Raw genomic sequence first — 15,063 nt, 5'->3', positions numbered from 1 at the left:
GGACATTCAGACACCAGCATGACCAACAGAAGGTGTGGCCTGCCCAAGGTCCCATGATAGTGGCCAAGTGGAGACAGTAGGTTAGATCCCTGCCTTTGGGGAGCCTGTATTGCTAGAGTCATACGCAGCCTGAGTGTTGCCCTGCACTATGGCTGGAGGACACATTTGGCAGAGGGTCATGCTGCAGTTCCCAGCGCCCCAGGGTCCTGCCCTGTGCCCAGCCCCAGCTGCATGGACCCTGAACTGCCCGTGGCTTTCTTTGAGAAGGCTGATCCAGAAGGAACCCGGGTGGGGAAGGCAAAGGGGGTGCGCAACCAGGGTGAGGCTCCCCACTTCCTGTGCCTCCCGTGTTTACAGACCTTTGCCTGCTATGGTCCTCACCAGTATTGCCCCTTCTCTCTTCCTCCGTGTGCCCTTTGGCTCTTGCTGTCTTCAGCAGCATCTCAGGGCAGCTGCCCTGATCCTGGAGCAGTTTGTCGCCCCCCACACCTCAGCCAGTCCTGGCATTCCTGATGGTCTCACCCTCCTGGCCTCAGGCCCATTCCTGAGGAAGGGCCTTGGCAAGCTTGTGGATGTTGCACTGGAAGAGAGTACTGTGTTGGGAAGTGACAGTGTCGGGGAAGCTGGGGCCATGAGCAGAAGCCATCCTTGGGGACAACTTTCTGCCCAGAAAAACGTGTGGCTTGACTCTGCTGGGGAAAAGGTCCAAGCCAAGTGGACTGGCAGGCGGGGCCTGAAGCCTACAGACACTGGCTTGATTGGGTCCTAGACGTTGAGCCCTGATGTTGGAGCCACACCAGATTCACATCCCAGAATCTGCCCCTCACCAAGATGTGACCTTGGGCAGATGACTTCACCTCACTCAGCCAGCGTTGGCTTCTAAGGCTGAGAAATGGGACTAAATGCATTATTTTATAGGATGCATTTGAGGAGCCCATGGAATGTGCCTGGCTTGTCACATTGTGGCACTTTTCCTTGCCTTCCTCGGAGGGCAGACACAGAGAAGGAGGGCCCAGTGCCCTCAGGCGTCCGTCTGATGCTTGGGGCCAACATAAGGCAGGCAGGGACACAAAGCAGTCTGGAAAGGAGGGAAGGCAGGGGTTTCAGTCTTGCGCTCTTGAATCCTCACTGTTATCTAGAGATGGAGCCAGCAGGCTGATAGCATGGCACCCCACATCTCCCCTCAGCCCTTCCTCACTAGGGCCCCAATGCCTTGAGGCCTAGGCCAGGGCAGACAGTGGCTCCAGCTCAGGGAAAGCTAGGCTCACCTACCCTATCCCCTCACTTGCTCCTGAGGCCAAAGCCAGTGACTCAGAACTGACCCCCCAGCACATGTCAAGGGGCACTTGCAGGTAGAATGGGAGGAGGACATGGAACTGATGGTGGAATCCAGGCTGTGCAGGCCGCTAAAGTCTTGAGATATGTGCCTACTGCCCATGTAGCCTCCTTCAGCCACAGCCCAGAGCACAGACAGGAGTGTAGGCTTCCGTTTGATGTACTCCGGGAACATAATTCTATCTCCTCTTCAGATAGTTGGGGAAACAGGCCATGTCTCACAGTTGGATGCTTTTCCCAGTTGTCAATGGATTTCTCCATGGGACTCATCCAGCTGCCTTATTAAAATATGCCCCCAACCCCCTAAATGCAAGGAATATACTCTTTTTTGCTCCCTCACCCCTACCTGGACCCTGAGCCAATAGCTGCTCCCAATCCCTGCCCTAAACACTTGGCTGGCTTCCCATGACTTAAGTGTGTTCTCTTGTGTCCTACGGAATCCAGTTCTGAAGAAGTCAGGGGGGACAACTGTGGGAAAAGCTCTGGGCGTCCCTTACAAGGCCCCATCATGCTCTTGAGTAGGCTGCCATCAAAACATAGGGTTATACTGTGGACAAGGTTTGAGAACTGCCGGCTTGAGGTGGGAACCCCTTTAACCTCTGCCGGGCAGCATGTCTTTCCCTGTCCAGCTTCACTTCTTTTTCTCTCTCATTTTTCTTTATAGCCTCCTTTTGAATGGTTTATTTTCTCTACTGCCCTGGGCTTCAGCCTTTGTACGACACTCTTCATGCCCTGAGCACACACCTTCCCTTTGCCCAGGCAGTGCAGACCATTGCCACTTTCTTTCTTTCTTTTTTTTTTTTTTAATATATGTAAACTGCTTCACATCTTTTCCATCCCCACTTTCAAGCAACAACACAAACACTGCCTCCTTTAGGACACCTGACCTGCTCTGTGCTCTCCCTGCCTCCCCTGCACCAGTGACTTTCTGTCCCATGCCTTCAGAAACGTTTTTTTTGAGACGGAGTTTCACTCATGTTACCCAGGCTGGAGTGCAATGGCGCAACCTTGGCTCACCGCAACCTCCGCCTCCTGGGTTCAGGCAATTCTCCTGCCTCAGCCTCCTGAGTAGCTGGGATTACAGGCACGCACCACCATGCCCAGCTAATATTTTGTATTTTTTTAGTAGAGACGGGGTTTCACCATGTTGACCAGGATGGTCTCGATCTCTTGACCTCGTGATCCACCCGCCTCGGCCTCCCAAAGTGCTGGGATTACAGGCTTGAGCCACTGCGCCCGGCCCAGAAACCTTCTTATCCCCCCCACCTCTGGAGGCCCCTGTGGGTCTGGCATACCCAAGTTCAGTAAATGTCTACCAGTAAGTTAACTGTGCATACATTTTCTAGAATAGAGCTGAGACTTCCCATGTGGCCCACATCTGAAGGGCCATGTATTCTGGTCATTAGGGAGAGAAAGACATGAGGACCTGGCCTTCTGCCCAACCCAGGCAGCTGTTCAAGTTGGACGATGGCTGGTTCAAAGACTCAGGTGCACCTGATCCGTGTGCGGCAGCCACGACAGAACAGGCTGTCCTTGGCGGCCGTAGGGGCAGGCGCCAGGTTTCCTGGAGCTCTTGGCTTCAGCCAGCCCCCAGCAAGAGTGCCGGCTAGGACAGCAACCTGATCTCCCCCTCATGACCTTCCGCCCTGGACAAGCCCCCTGAAACTGGCTTTGGGACTGTCAAAGCAAATCAACCCCTGCTCTGGTAGGCCGAACAATGACTCCCCGCCCCCCGCCCCCAAAAATGGCAGTGTCTTAATCACCTAAACCGAAATGTGACTGTTACCTTCGCATAGCAAAATGGAATTTGCAGTTGTGATTAAGGATCTTGAGATAGAAAGAGTATCCTGGATTTTTCAGGTAAACTGAGTAAAACCACAAGGGCCTCTGTAAAGAAGGAGGCAGGAGTGTCAGAGTGATGGAAGAAAATGTAACAATAGAAGCAAAGGTCAGAGTGATGCAATTGCTGGAGGAAGAGCCATGAGCCAAGGAATGCAGACAGCCTCTTCTCCCCTGGGGCCTCAGGAAGAATGCAGTCCTGCCAACGCCTTGATTTTAATTTGAAACCGATTTCAGATTGCTGACCTCCAGAATAGTAAGATGATAAATTTGTGTTGTTTGTTGTTTTCAGCCACTAAATGTGTGACAATTTGTTACAGCAGCCAGGGGAATCGAATGCAGATTGTGGTGCCTAAAGTAGAGTGCTGCTGTAACACGTGCCTACAAATCGAAGTGGCTTTGGAATTGCATTATGGAAATGAGCAGAGGCTGGAAGAATTTTGAGGATCATGATAAATTGCCTTAACCACATCTCTTCTGTTAGGTGATGTGGCCAGGGGAACGCTTCCGCAACCTTCAGGCCTAAACTGCCCAGGCACCCTTTTTAAACTCATATTTGGGGACAGGTGGCCCTTTCCCAGAGTGAGAAGACTGGAAGACTGACCAGTATGGACCCCAGAAGGGAGTGGCTGAGGAATGGGACTGGGATGTGAGGAGAGAGTGCAAGCCTGGCCTCCATGATCCATCTCCAGAGACTGGGTCCAGAGAGGACCTCGGAGACTGGGACCAAGCCTGTTCCTGCTCTTCTGTGGAGCTATGTGACTGGCCCAGGACCCCTTGGGTGTGTGAGGATGGGTAGGGGCCCTGTACTCTCTGGGTTGCAGGTACTGCATCTGTGAAATGAGCACAGCAGCCCCTGACTTTGAGCTGATGGGCCTGGCCCCTCCATGTAAGCCATAGGCCTGAGCAAAGCTGTGTCACCATTCTGTTCCTATGGTGGAATGGGGCCATCTCTCGGGTTTTCAACCTCCTGGTCCCCAAAACTGAAGTGTCCAACTGGTGCCCTCAGCCCTGTCCCTGTCCAGGCTGGGACTAGGACCTCCCTCTCCAGGGGTACTAAGGGACTCTGGAGACACCATCGCACCTGGCAAAGGCTTGGGGCTCCTAAAGCCAGCCCTAACCCAGGAGCCACATGAAGAGCTACTGGGAGGCCAGACATGGGCCTCATGCTGGTTTTCAGAACTGAGAAGCTAGGAGACAGACAGCATGGACACCTGGGTTCAAGCTTGGCCCAAATCACCTGAATACACTTTGGATGAAGCCAGGAGGGCCTGTTTATACTGGAATGAGTGGATCATGGCAAGACTTACGTTCAATCCCTGATCTTTTTTCCCGGAGAGGGACAGGGCTTACTTGAAGTAACAAAGCACTTGACTCCTGACTCCCAGTATTGTGCTCTCATCTCCCATTGCTTCCAAGGGCCTCTGGTTAGTTAATTGAGTTAAATACGGGGTGCTTATATGGGTGTTCATGTAGCTACTAAACCCAGGGATTCTGGCCCATAAAGCCCACTGGGCTAGTTTCATGGGCAGGTAACAGCCACATTAGGCCAACTGTAGCCCCTGGGTGTTTGGACAGATCAAACCAGAGCTGTGGGAGGACAGCAGGATTTCCCTCTTGCAGAATGAGTGGGTGCCTTCCCCTCTGAGGGAACTGGCTGTATAGCCCCCAGCCTCTGCCCCCCAGGGCCCTCCTGAGGTATCTGGAAGGACCTTTGGGATCTTTGGCCTCATAACCAGGAATCAGAAACTTCCAATTCTAGGGCCCCCTTTTCTTCCAAAGACCACCTCATACACACAACAGTCCTACAGGAAAATGGTCAGGAAAGGCCAATTTTACAGCTCACAAAGTGGGAAAGGCAGGGAAGCCTACCTCAGTGTCACTGAAAGCCCTGAACTGAGCTGACCTTTTAGGCACCTGCTCCAGCCATGCCTAAAGCGGGAGAGTGAGAGAGCTCAGAGCAGCCCTGCCCCATGGTAGACAGGCCTGGCTAAGTGGCCCCCTTCCCAGGGGCTGGGGTCTTTTCCAGATGCTCTGCCTCTCAGAGCAGAGGATGTCACCTTATTGCCCCCTCTTGTACTAGGTCTGCAGCCCTCTTCTGGGGCATGTGGCTTGGGAAATGGAGGGATCAGATATCCCCTACTGAGCCCAGGGAGCAGATTGTTGGTACCTGAAGTACTCAGAGATCCTTGTGCTACAAATGAGGAAACTGAGGCTTAGCAGGACGGGGGCAGGGCTGGGGCAGAAAGGAAGCTGCCAGTCCTTCCTTTGCCACCTGAAGACCCCCACCCCACCTTGCTTTCCAGGAATAGGCTCGCTTGCCTGGAGAGGCGGCCAAGTCCCTCTGCTGTTCCTGGAAGTCAATGTGAGGCTAAGCTTTGTGAGCTAGCAGAGCAAACCCTGAGCTGGCACTGCAGGAGCTTCGTTGCTCTCATACCTCAAAGCTAGGTGAGGGATCTGGACAGCCTGCCTGGCCTTCCTCCACCTCTTTGCCTTTTGAGCTCCTGCTAGGCACTGGGCCGCAAGCAGATGTTTTGCATTTATTAGTTTTAAATCTCACACAGCCCTACAGTTAGGGGTTATTTATTTTATTTTATTTTGATTTTTCTAGAAATGAGGTCTTGCTGTGTTGCCCAGACTGGGCTCAAACTCCTGGGCTCAAGCAATTCTCCTGCCTTAGCCTCCCAAGAAGCTGAGACTATAGGTGCCTATCACTGTACCCGACAGATGGGGGTTTGGGTTTTGTTCGTTGTTTGTTTTTTTGAGACAGGGTCTTACTCTGTCTACCAGGCTGGAGTACATTGGCATGATTACAGCTCAGCTCACTGTAGCCTCGAACTGTTAGGCTCAAGTGATCCTCCCACCTCAGCCTCCTGAGTAGCTGGGAATACAAGTGCAAACCACCCTGCCTAGCTAATTTTTATTTTATTTTTTGTAGAAACGGGGTCTTGCCATGTTGCCAGGCTGACACATGGGCTTTTTAATTGTCTCCACGTTGCAGTTGAGGACACCAACACTCAGCAGGGTGCAGTTATGGGTCAGGTTGCACAGCTGGACTGGAAGGGAGGATGAGGCTGCCATTGGTGCCCATTTGACTCTCAGAGACACCGAGGCCAGCATAACTAAGTCTTGGGCTGTCCCCTACAGAGATTACTGCAGAAGACACTTGGGCTTGTGGACCCTTGGAACAGGAGCAGAGGTTTCCAGGGCTGTCCCTAGAGGGCTTTCTAGAAGACCTGCAGCTGCTTCTGGGTGCGTCTCCTGAGGTATAGGGCCAGGGACTCCATCTTTCAAGCCCTACTATGTGTCAGGCACCTGGGGGATGATACCAAGTGGAGGGTCCTATAGAATATGGTGCATCCTTTGCCAAGTACTTCCAGGGTTATCTTACTCAACCTCTATGACACCCTGAGAGATGGAGGCTGTGAACCCCCTCATTATACCGAAAAGGAAACAAACAGGCCAAGAAACTTGCTTATATGCTGGCTGAGCTGTGATTCTGACACAGGTCGAGTGACCTGGAGCTGGAGGCCTTGATCGTCACACCAGGCTTGAGGAGGGGTGGACAGGACAGCCATATACCAGGCAGTAGGGACAGTTTGGGCGAAAGCCTGGAATCCTGCAGACACATGGGTAGGGATGTGTAGGGGTGAGGTAGTGCTGGGGGGGTGCCCTTGGCTGAGCTCTGAATGCCTTTCTGGGGACCAGGGACCTAAAGAGGTTTTTGAGTTGAATTACAGGAGTAGAGAGGCATTGAGGCTGCTCTTTCTGGCTGTCAGAAAAAGGGGGCTGGGGCAGGGGGCTGCAACTGTCCAGAGTGTGGAGGCAGCTGTGGTCTGTAACAGTGGCATCAGATATTCTGGAGCAGAAGTGACTCACAACCATTGCTGAGGGGTTGGATGGGGGATGGCCAGGACCACAATGGGCCCAGGTATCTGATTGGGACCTGGGATAAATGGGACCACCCTGAGTTGGAGACTGGGTGCTGGGGACAGTTGGGGAGTTTGACAGTGTGGGATGCCTTCAGAATATCCCAGAGGCAGTGTCAGGGCATCTGGAGATGCAAATGTGACCATATGGGGACACAATCCAAAGGCAGCCCTTGAAGTGGAGTTGGGAAGATCACTCTCCTGGGCCTGGGTGCTGGCAGCAACAGTACCGGGCACCTGGTGTTAATTTGTACACTCATAAATCCATCTGTCAGCACATCAGGGATCCCTTCTTTGGCCCATAGTACAGATGAAGGGACTGAGGCTTAACCTGCCCAAGGTCACATACAGCTAGCAACTGGCCATGCTGGAGTTTGAACCTAGTCCTCTGACATCCCAGCCAGGAGAGGGGTAAGCAGGCTGCAGAGGCCAAATGCAGCCCAGGACCTCAACCCCCATAGGAGCCCCAGGATCCAGTGAGGTGCCCCACAGCCAACATGGGCTTCAGGGTGAAGGGGAAAGTGATGAATCAAACAGAAAGCAGCAGATGCAGACAAGCTCTCTCCCCGGCAGTCCAGGCACCAGATTTTCACGCCCACAGTAAAGGGGCCAGGCAGAGCACTAGGTGTGGGGCAGGAGAGGACAGTGAAAGTGGTTGCCGCTGAACCCAGACTCTGATGTACTCCGGATATGGGTGGCACGGACTGACAGACACCCAGCCCAGCTCCACACTGAAAGTTGACTGCATCTCAGCATGTGAGGATGTGAAGTTTGCCTTGTCAGGGGGAGCATTTCAGGTCCCTAGGCCTGTGAGGTTCTGGGATGAGGCACCAGATAAATGAGTCTAAAAACCCTTGTTGAAGACACTCCAGAGCTCAAAAACTGACCATTGCTCCCTACTCTCATGGCCCGCACTGAAAGCCACTGTTTCTTCATCATTCTGCTCAGCCCTCCTGCCTCAGCCCCGTAGAGCTTTGGAGCCCCTTCTTTCAAAGTACATTTCATGTGCAACTCAAATGTGTATTTTTAAAAAGATAAAGTGAGCATCTTGTTAGCATAAATGTATTTTGTAAGTGCAAATTCTTTCTTAGCATGAGGGGCAAACAGCAGTGAACACAAATGTTTGAACTGGGGGCTGGGATGGGAGTTGTAGTCTTATGTTGGTCTCAATGTCCAGCTTGATTTTGGTGGCACAGGACTAAGTTACCGCTCATTCTTACAGGTGAGCGTTTACAAATCCTAGCTCTGTGTCTGAAACCAACCTTGCGGTCTCTTTGATTTACAGGGACAGTAAGAGAAGCCTTATTTCAAGCTCAGCACAAACCCTGTTCTCTGAGGACATAGGAAGAATTCTAATGTGTCATAATTTGGTTCTGTGCCCATTTGAGTCTGTATGTGGTTTTCGAAATTGGGTTTTTTGTTTTTCAATAATTAAAAATATGAGCTGGGCATGGTGGCACATGCCTGTGGTCCCAGCTACTCAGGAGGCTGAGGCAGGAGGATTACTTGAGCCCAAGAGTTTGAGACAGCAGTGCGCTATAATCTTGCCACTGCACTTCAGCCTGGACATTAGAGTGAGACCCTGTCTCTAAAAAAGTAATTTTAGGCTGGGCATGGTGGCTCATGCCTGTAATCCCAGCGGTTTGGGAGGCCGAGGCAGGCAGATCACTTGAGTTCAAGACCAGCCTGGTCAACATGGTGAAATGCCATCTCTACTAAAAATACAAAAATTAGCCGGGTGTGGTGGCTTACGCCTGTTATCCCAGCTACTTGAGAGGCTGAGGCAGGAGAATCGCTTGACCCCAGGAGGCAGAAGTTGCAGTGAGCTGAGATTGTGGCACTGCACTCCAGCCTGGGCAGCAAGAGTGAAACTTTGTCTCAATAATAATAATAATTTTAAAAAATATTTTAAAAATGAAAGAAAAGGAAGAAGGGAGGAGGAAGCAAGAAAGAGAGAAAGGGTCTGGATGCGGTGGCTCACACTTGTAATCCCAGCACTTTGGGAGGCTGAGGCGGGTGGATCAACTGAGGTCAGGAGTTCAAGACCAGCCTGGCCAACATGGTGAAACCCCGTCTCTACTAATAATACAACAATTAGCTGGGTGTGGTGGCTCATGCCTGTAATTCAGGAGGCTGAGGCAGGAGAATCGCTTGAGCCCGGGAGGCGGAGATTGCAGTGAGCTGAGACCGTGACACTGCACTCCAGTGTGGACAACAGAGCAAGACTCTCAAAAAAAGGGAGTGAAAGGAAGGAAGAAGGAAAGAAAGAGAAGGAACTGCTGTGGGGTGGTTGATGCCCCATGTGACCATTTCCTCCCCGGAGATCTGCCCTGACAGCTCCAGCCCCCACAGTCTAAGACTCCCAGCACTCCCACCCAGCATCTGTCACAGCAAATGAATCTGGGCAACATGCTCCTGGGAGCCCCACCTGGCTCCACTATGGATGCTCTAAGTACTCCATCCTGGATCTGGGGCGGGGGGGAAAGCCCCAAGCAGTAGACATGGTCTAGGGGCTTCCCCAGGCCGTTGGTGGTGCCTCCAGGGGTGGAAAGACTAGGGAACACTGTGCCCCTGAAAGTCCGGAGTTTCTCTGGTTCTGGGTACCTTCATTTCTGGGAACTGATTGTGCTTTGGAAAAAGAAATGAGAAGCAAACCCTAGGGCCCCAGTATCACCCCTCCTTTCTGTCTTCCTTCCGCTCTGTCACAGCCGAGAGCTCAGTACCACAGCCTCCCTTAGGGCCACTGGGTGGGGCAGATTTCAAGGTCAGGCGAGGAAACAGCATCTGGAACCAGTCCTCCCTTCCTGTCAACAGCCTCCTTGAGGGGTCCTAGGATTGCTGAGGGCTGAGACCACCTTCCCAGGGTTGGGAAAGGGGTTACTGAGGCTCTCATCTGACCTGTCTCACCTCCTATCTGCAGGCCCATCTCTCCTGCACAGTCATTTTTTGAGTACCAACTGTAAGCCAGGCTCAGGAGGTCAGATGGTTCAGGTGGGGCCCTGCCCTTGCAGAACTCATGGACTTGGACATAGACTCCTCCTAACAGGCTCCTCATGAGTGGCTGGGTCCTTCCGATTTTTTTGGTCAGCAGTGGGGAGCCATGGGAGTATCACCCCTCGTGATACCATGTGGACCCCTCATGGTCCATGTCTATGATCACAGATGTCCAAGCAGGGCCTCCCTTGGATGGGAGAGCTCCAGGCTCTGGAAACCAGGTCAGGGTTGCATGCACACGTGTGTGTATGTGTGTGTGTGTGTGGTGTCACCCTGCCTTAGAAGCCCGACCACTGCCTCCAAGTCATGGGAGTGCAGAGCCCATGTGAACTCAAACACTGTGCCCCATTTCATAGAAAAGAGGGCCAGAGATCAGAGTGGGCCCATGACTTGCCCAGTCATACAGCAAGGTGGGGCAGGTCTGGGAGAGAAATGAACCAGAGCTTATCCACATCCCTGACCTTTTTGGCTTCATGTTTGGAGCTTGGAAACCCCTGAGAACCACACTCCATTGACCTCTGGAAAATAGAGGCTGGTGATCCTCCCAGCAGACCCACCTGGGAGCTAACCACAGGCTCCTCCCCAGCTTCACTGACCAACCCCAGGATTTCCCACAACACCAGTGCTTTGCTTGGGCTGTGCTGGGCACCTGGAACGAATTCTCCCTGCTACCCTCCATCCCTGATTCCTTGAATAAAATCCAGCCTTCCAATTTTACTCAAATGCTTCTACTCTCTCTGACCCCTGGAACTTTCCCATTACCAGCCTCCTTCCAGCATCTGTCCCCTCATTCCTACCCCCTGCTTACCTCCCCACAAAAGCCAAAAATTGACCCCTAGAGCCCAAGACTCAGGGTGGAGGATCTTCATGGCTGGGGCCACACCCAGGCCAGCCCGCCCTTCAGACTCTGCCAGTCACAGTGGGGTGGGCGCTGGAGGTGGAAGAGGAAACAGAGCCTCTGCCAGAGTCACCACCTGCCCCCAACCTGCTTCTCCTCTGAAGGCCCAGCAAGGTCCTGTGTGCCCTCCAAGGGCAGAGGAGGCTGCTGGCTGTGCCTGTGGGAGGTGGCCTGGAGCACTGTGCTCGGGGCAAAGCTGGCCCTGTGGAGTTTGAGTTTGCCATTCCAGCCTTTGTTTACTCCTTTGTACCTTGAGCACCATCAACTGGGTGCCAGGCCTGTGCCTGTATTTGGCAGGGTGGTGGGAGCCAAACAAATAGTAGAGAAGCCTCAGGTCTTTGGGGTGTTGCCCTTCCACGACATGGCCCCAGACTGAGCTCTCTGCCATTTTGCAGAGCTCTTCCCTTCCACTTGCTCTTAAGGAGGGGCCAGAGAAGCTGCCTTTACCCCATGAGCTCTGAACCCTCTCCTATCTGGCTGTCCCCTCATCCTCTCACCACCCACTCCCACTCCCGAGGGGAGCCTCCAGCCCAGCTTAAGAACCCTGCCCATAGCTGCACTGATGCCCTTGGCTTTGCTATAGGGAATGAACACAGCCAATCCACACTCTGGGACAGCCAGCTTGTGTCCAGCCCTGGGTGCAGAGGGGCCAGTTTAGGGAAGGACATCAGGACCTTGCCTGTGCACCTGGCTCAGTGTCCCCAGAGATTTGGTGGGCTAAGGGTGGGCAGGAGAATACAACTCACAGCCAAAAGGAAGGTGCTTCAGTTCCCTACTTCTCACTTCCTCTTACCCTGGCTGCACCAGGGCCATGCCCCTAATGGAAGCTTCACTTTCCTGCTTATCTAGTCTCAGATGTTACCGTTTTTGTTGTTATGTATTATACGGAGAGACGCCCTAACTGGCTCTTGCTGCTGCACGGGCGGGCTGTCAATTTATATGGGTTTATCTTACAACTTTACACCTTTTCGGTTTCTCTTACAAGATTTGCTGTTTGTTGCTTCTCTTGGTTTTTCTACACTGACATTTTACCACTGAAAGTAATGACAAATTTGTCTTTTCCTTTCTAATACTGATGGCTCTTTTTTATTTTCCTTGTTTAATAGCTTGGCTGAGACCTTCAATACAATACTGAAAAACAGTAACCACTAGAGCATTTGCATATTGTTTCTCACTTGGGTGCCTCTGGCCCCTCCCTGTCGAGTGCACTTGCTATTGATTTTGGGTAGATGGCCCTTTTCTACTTAAAAACGGTTCAGTCTAGTTCTAGCTGACTCTGATTTTTGTTTATTTTAGAGGCTTTTGTTGTTGTTGTTGTTAGAATCTTTCATTCATGCAACAGACCTTCAGTGAGCTGATTGCCAGGACTACGTGGTACGAAAGAAAAATTGACATGGTCGCTACTCATAAGGAGTTCATGGCCTGTTGGAGGACAGAGGCAGGCAAATAGATCCTTATCCTTAGGCCATGGGGCATGCATTCAATCGCCATCTGCTGGCACTGTGTTGGGCAGCAGGGATGGGCACTATTCAGGCAGGCCCCCATCGCAGTCTGGTGGGGTCCAAGCAGCTCACATTCCCTCTCACTCAAGTTCCCACAAAGTAGTTGCAATGCTGAGCTGAGGTTTTTTCTGCTGCAGACGCCAGGTGGGTACGTAACCAAAAGTGCCTGAGAGTTAATCCCCTGGAGCAACCTGAAACCAAGGAAGAGGGAGAGTCGGTAGACACGTGCCCAGCTCCCTCCTCCCTTGGGTGGGACAACCGTGGCTTGTGTTTGCTGCCAGCTCTCAACTGAAGACTGAGCCTCAGTTGCCTGCAGAAGGAACCCACTCAACCCACCTACCTCCTTTGGCTTCATTTCCTTCCCTGTCTCACCCCCTCTCCCATTTTATATCAAGAACTGTGAAGGCTGAGATTTTATCCAACTTTCAGGCAAACAAGGTAGTCTATCATATCTCAAGAATCATGGCAGAAGGCACAGAACTCCTGGTTCAGAAACAGAGAACAGATTATTGTTTACAGTAACAGCAGTAGACAGGGTAAAAGCATTTTCTGGCACCACTTCCCTGAACCCCAGTTCCCACAGAGTGATGTGATGATGGCCCGGCAATGCCTGCGAATGCATTGGATTGCATACAGTGGAGAACCCTGAATTTAGGGGACCACATCTTTTATAATAATCTGCAAGCAAACCTGCCCAGCTGGGAGATGTTATTTTTAGGAATATGGGACAATAAACAAATCTGCCTTTTGCCCTTTAGCTACCAAGGGTACTCACTATAATAATCACCCCTGTAAAGATTGTTTAGAACAAGGGCAACCAGTGCCTCTACTGGCAAGTATACAGAAATAGGAGAGAACCATGGAGAATTGTCTGTCTATACCCTAATGGTGCTTCTTGGCATCACCTCCCACATAATCTGTTTGCATTTGGATGTTTGTCTCAGAGTCTGTTTCTGCGGAGAAACTCAAGATAGAGAGACAACACTACATGGGCATCAGTGTATTTCTGGAGTGACTCTCTTTCCTCTGGACCTGTCCTGCAAATAACGCAGGGGAGCCATGCAAAGGAAGAGGTTTCCTCACCTAGGATCAATACTGCTGGGACTCCAGGACATGTGCTCTAAAGGACTCTTAGAATTTCATTTTTAATGTTTAATATTTGGTCCACTTGGTCTGTTACCACTCTCTTCTTCTCTTTTTTTTCAGACAAAGTCTCACTCTGTCACCAGACTGGAGTGCAGTGGTGTGATCTTGGCTCACTGCAACCTCCAACTCCCTGGTTCAAGCGATTCTCCTGCCTCAGCCTCCCAAGTAGCTGGGATTACAGACATGGGCCACCACAACCTGCTAATATTTGTATTTTTTTTTTTAAAGTAGAGACAGGGTTTCACCATGTTAGTCAGGATGTTCTTGATCTCCTGACCTTGTGATCCACTCACCTCTGTCTCCCAAAGTGCTAATTACAGGCGTGAGCCACAGCGCCCGGCCCACCACTCTCTTCTAATCTGCCTGTGACCTGTTCCTTAGAGTATGTCACAAACATACAAGTGACCAGTTTCCAATAAATTGATTAAAGAATTCATGTGCATTCCCATCACTGTGATTTGACAGTGCTGGTACAGTGTGAGACAAACCCGAACACCCACTCTGTGATGACACCGTTCAGGTTCCAGGGCAACGCAGGGAGGTGCTTCGGCTGACTGCAGAGCGAACACTACTTCAGCCTTCACAGAGAATTTGACTGTGAGTAGCGAAGATTTCTTTTCTTCTCTGTCTTTTTGAGAAGAGTTTTGCTCTGTCAGGCAGGAGTGTAATGGCGCAATCACGGCTCAGTGCAGCCTCAAAATCCGGGGTTCAAGTGATCCTCTGACCTCAGCCTCCCAAGTAGCTGAACTACAGATAGGCACTGCCCTGATTGGCTGATTAAAAAAAATTTTTTGTAGAGAAAGGGTCTCACTGTCTTGTCCAGGTTGGTCTCAAATTCATGGACTCAAGTAATCCTCCCACTTTGGCCTCCCAAAGTGCTGGGATTGCAAGTGTGAGCCACTGCACTCTGCTAAGATTTCTTTTTACAAAAACATTTAGCAATATTTAATAACAATTTCAAAAAGTTAAGTAAAATTTTAGCTTAAAATCTTCTTAATTTAAATTGCAATATGATTATAACATAGTTTGTCTATTTTGCCTCAATTTTATTAGGTGATTTGGATTACTTAAATAACTTTTCAGGCCGGGTGTGGTGGCTAACATCTGTAATCCCAGCACTTCGGGAGGCTGAAGTGGGTGGATTGCTTGAGCTCAGAAGTTCAACACCAGCCTGAGCAATGTGGCGAAACCCTGTCTCTATAAAAATTACAAAAGTTAGCCAGGTGTAGTGAAGGGTGCCCATAGTCCCGGGTACTCCAGGGGGCTACAGTGGGAGAATCACCTAAGCCTGGGGAAGGTCGAGGCTGCAGTGAGTCATGACTATGCCACTGTACTCTAGCCTGGGAGACAGAGTGAAACCCTGTTTTTTTTTTTTTTTTTTTTTGAGATGGAGTCTCACTCTGTCCCCCAGGCTGGAGTA

The 15,063-nt window shown here is 51.2% G+C and overlaps 1 protein-coding gene across 11 annotated transcripts in view; it reads left to right on the top strand.

Moving 5' to 3' along the window:
- The window catches only part of HEMK1 (HemK methyltransferase family member 1), a 37,600-nt gene that overhangs the window by 12,771 nt on the left and 9,766 nt on the right, over window positions 1–15,063 (top strand). For 6 of the 11 annotated variants that reach the window (XM_037739795.1, XM_017498643.2, XM_017498588.2 and 3 more), the window contains one exon: window positions 14,164–14,240. The exons of 1 other annotated variant lie outside the window; for it this stretch is intronic. In XM_037739795.1, the coding sequence (XP_037595723.1) occupies window positions 14,164–14,240 (77 nt within the window). Of the gene's footprint in view, window positions 1–1,999; window positions 2,156–2,741; window positions 4,556–13,703; window positions 13,744–14,163; window positions 14,241–15,063 lie in introns of those variants that run through there. 4 more of the 11 variants (XR_001816632.2, XR_001816612.2, XM_017499030.2 and 1 more) reach the window with 4 other exon arrangements.

Source organism: Cebus imitator, unplaced genomic scaffold, assembly GCF_001604975.1.
Source record: "Cebus imitator isolate Cc_AM_T3 unplaced genomic scaffold, Cebus_imitator-1.0 Scaffold0, whole genome shotgun sequence".
NCBI lineage: Eukaryota > Metazoa > Chordata > Mammalia > Primates > Cebidae > Cebus > Cebus imitator.
This window is presented reverse-complemented; position numbering and strand designations above follow the sequence as displayed.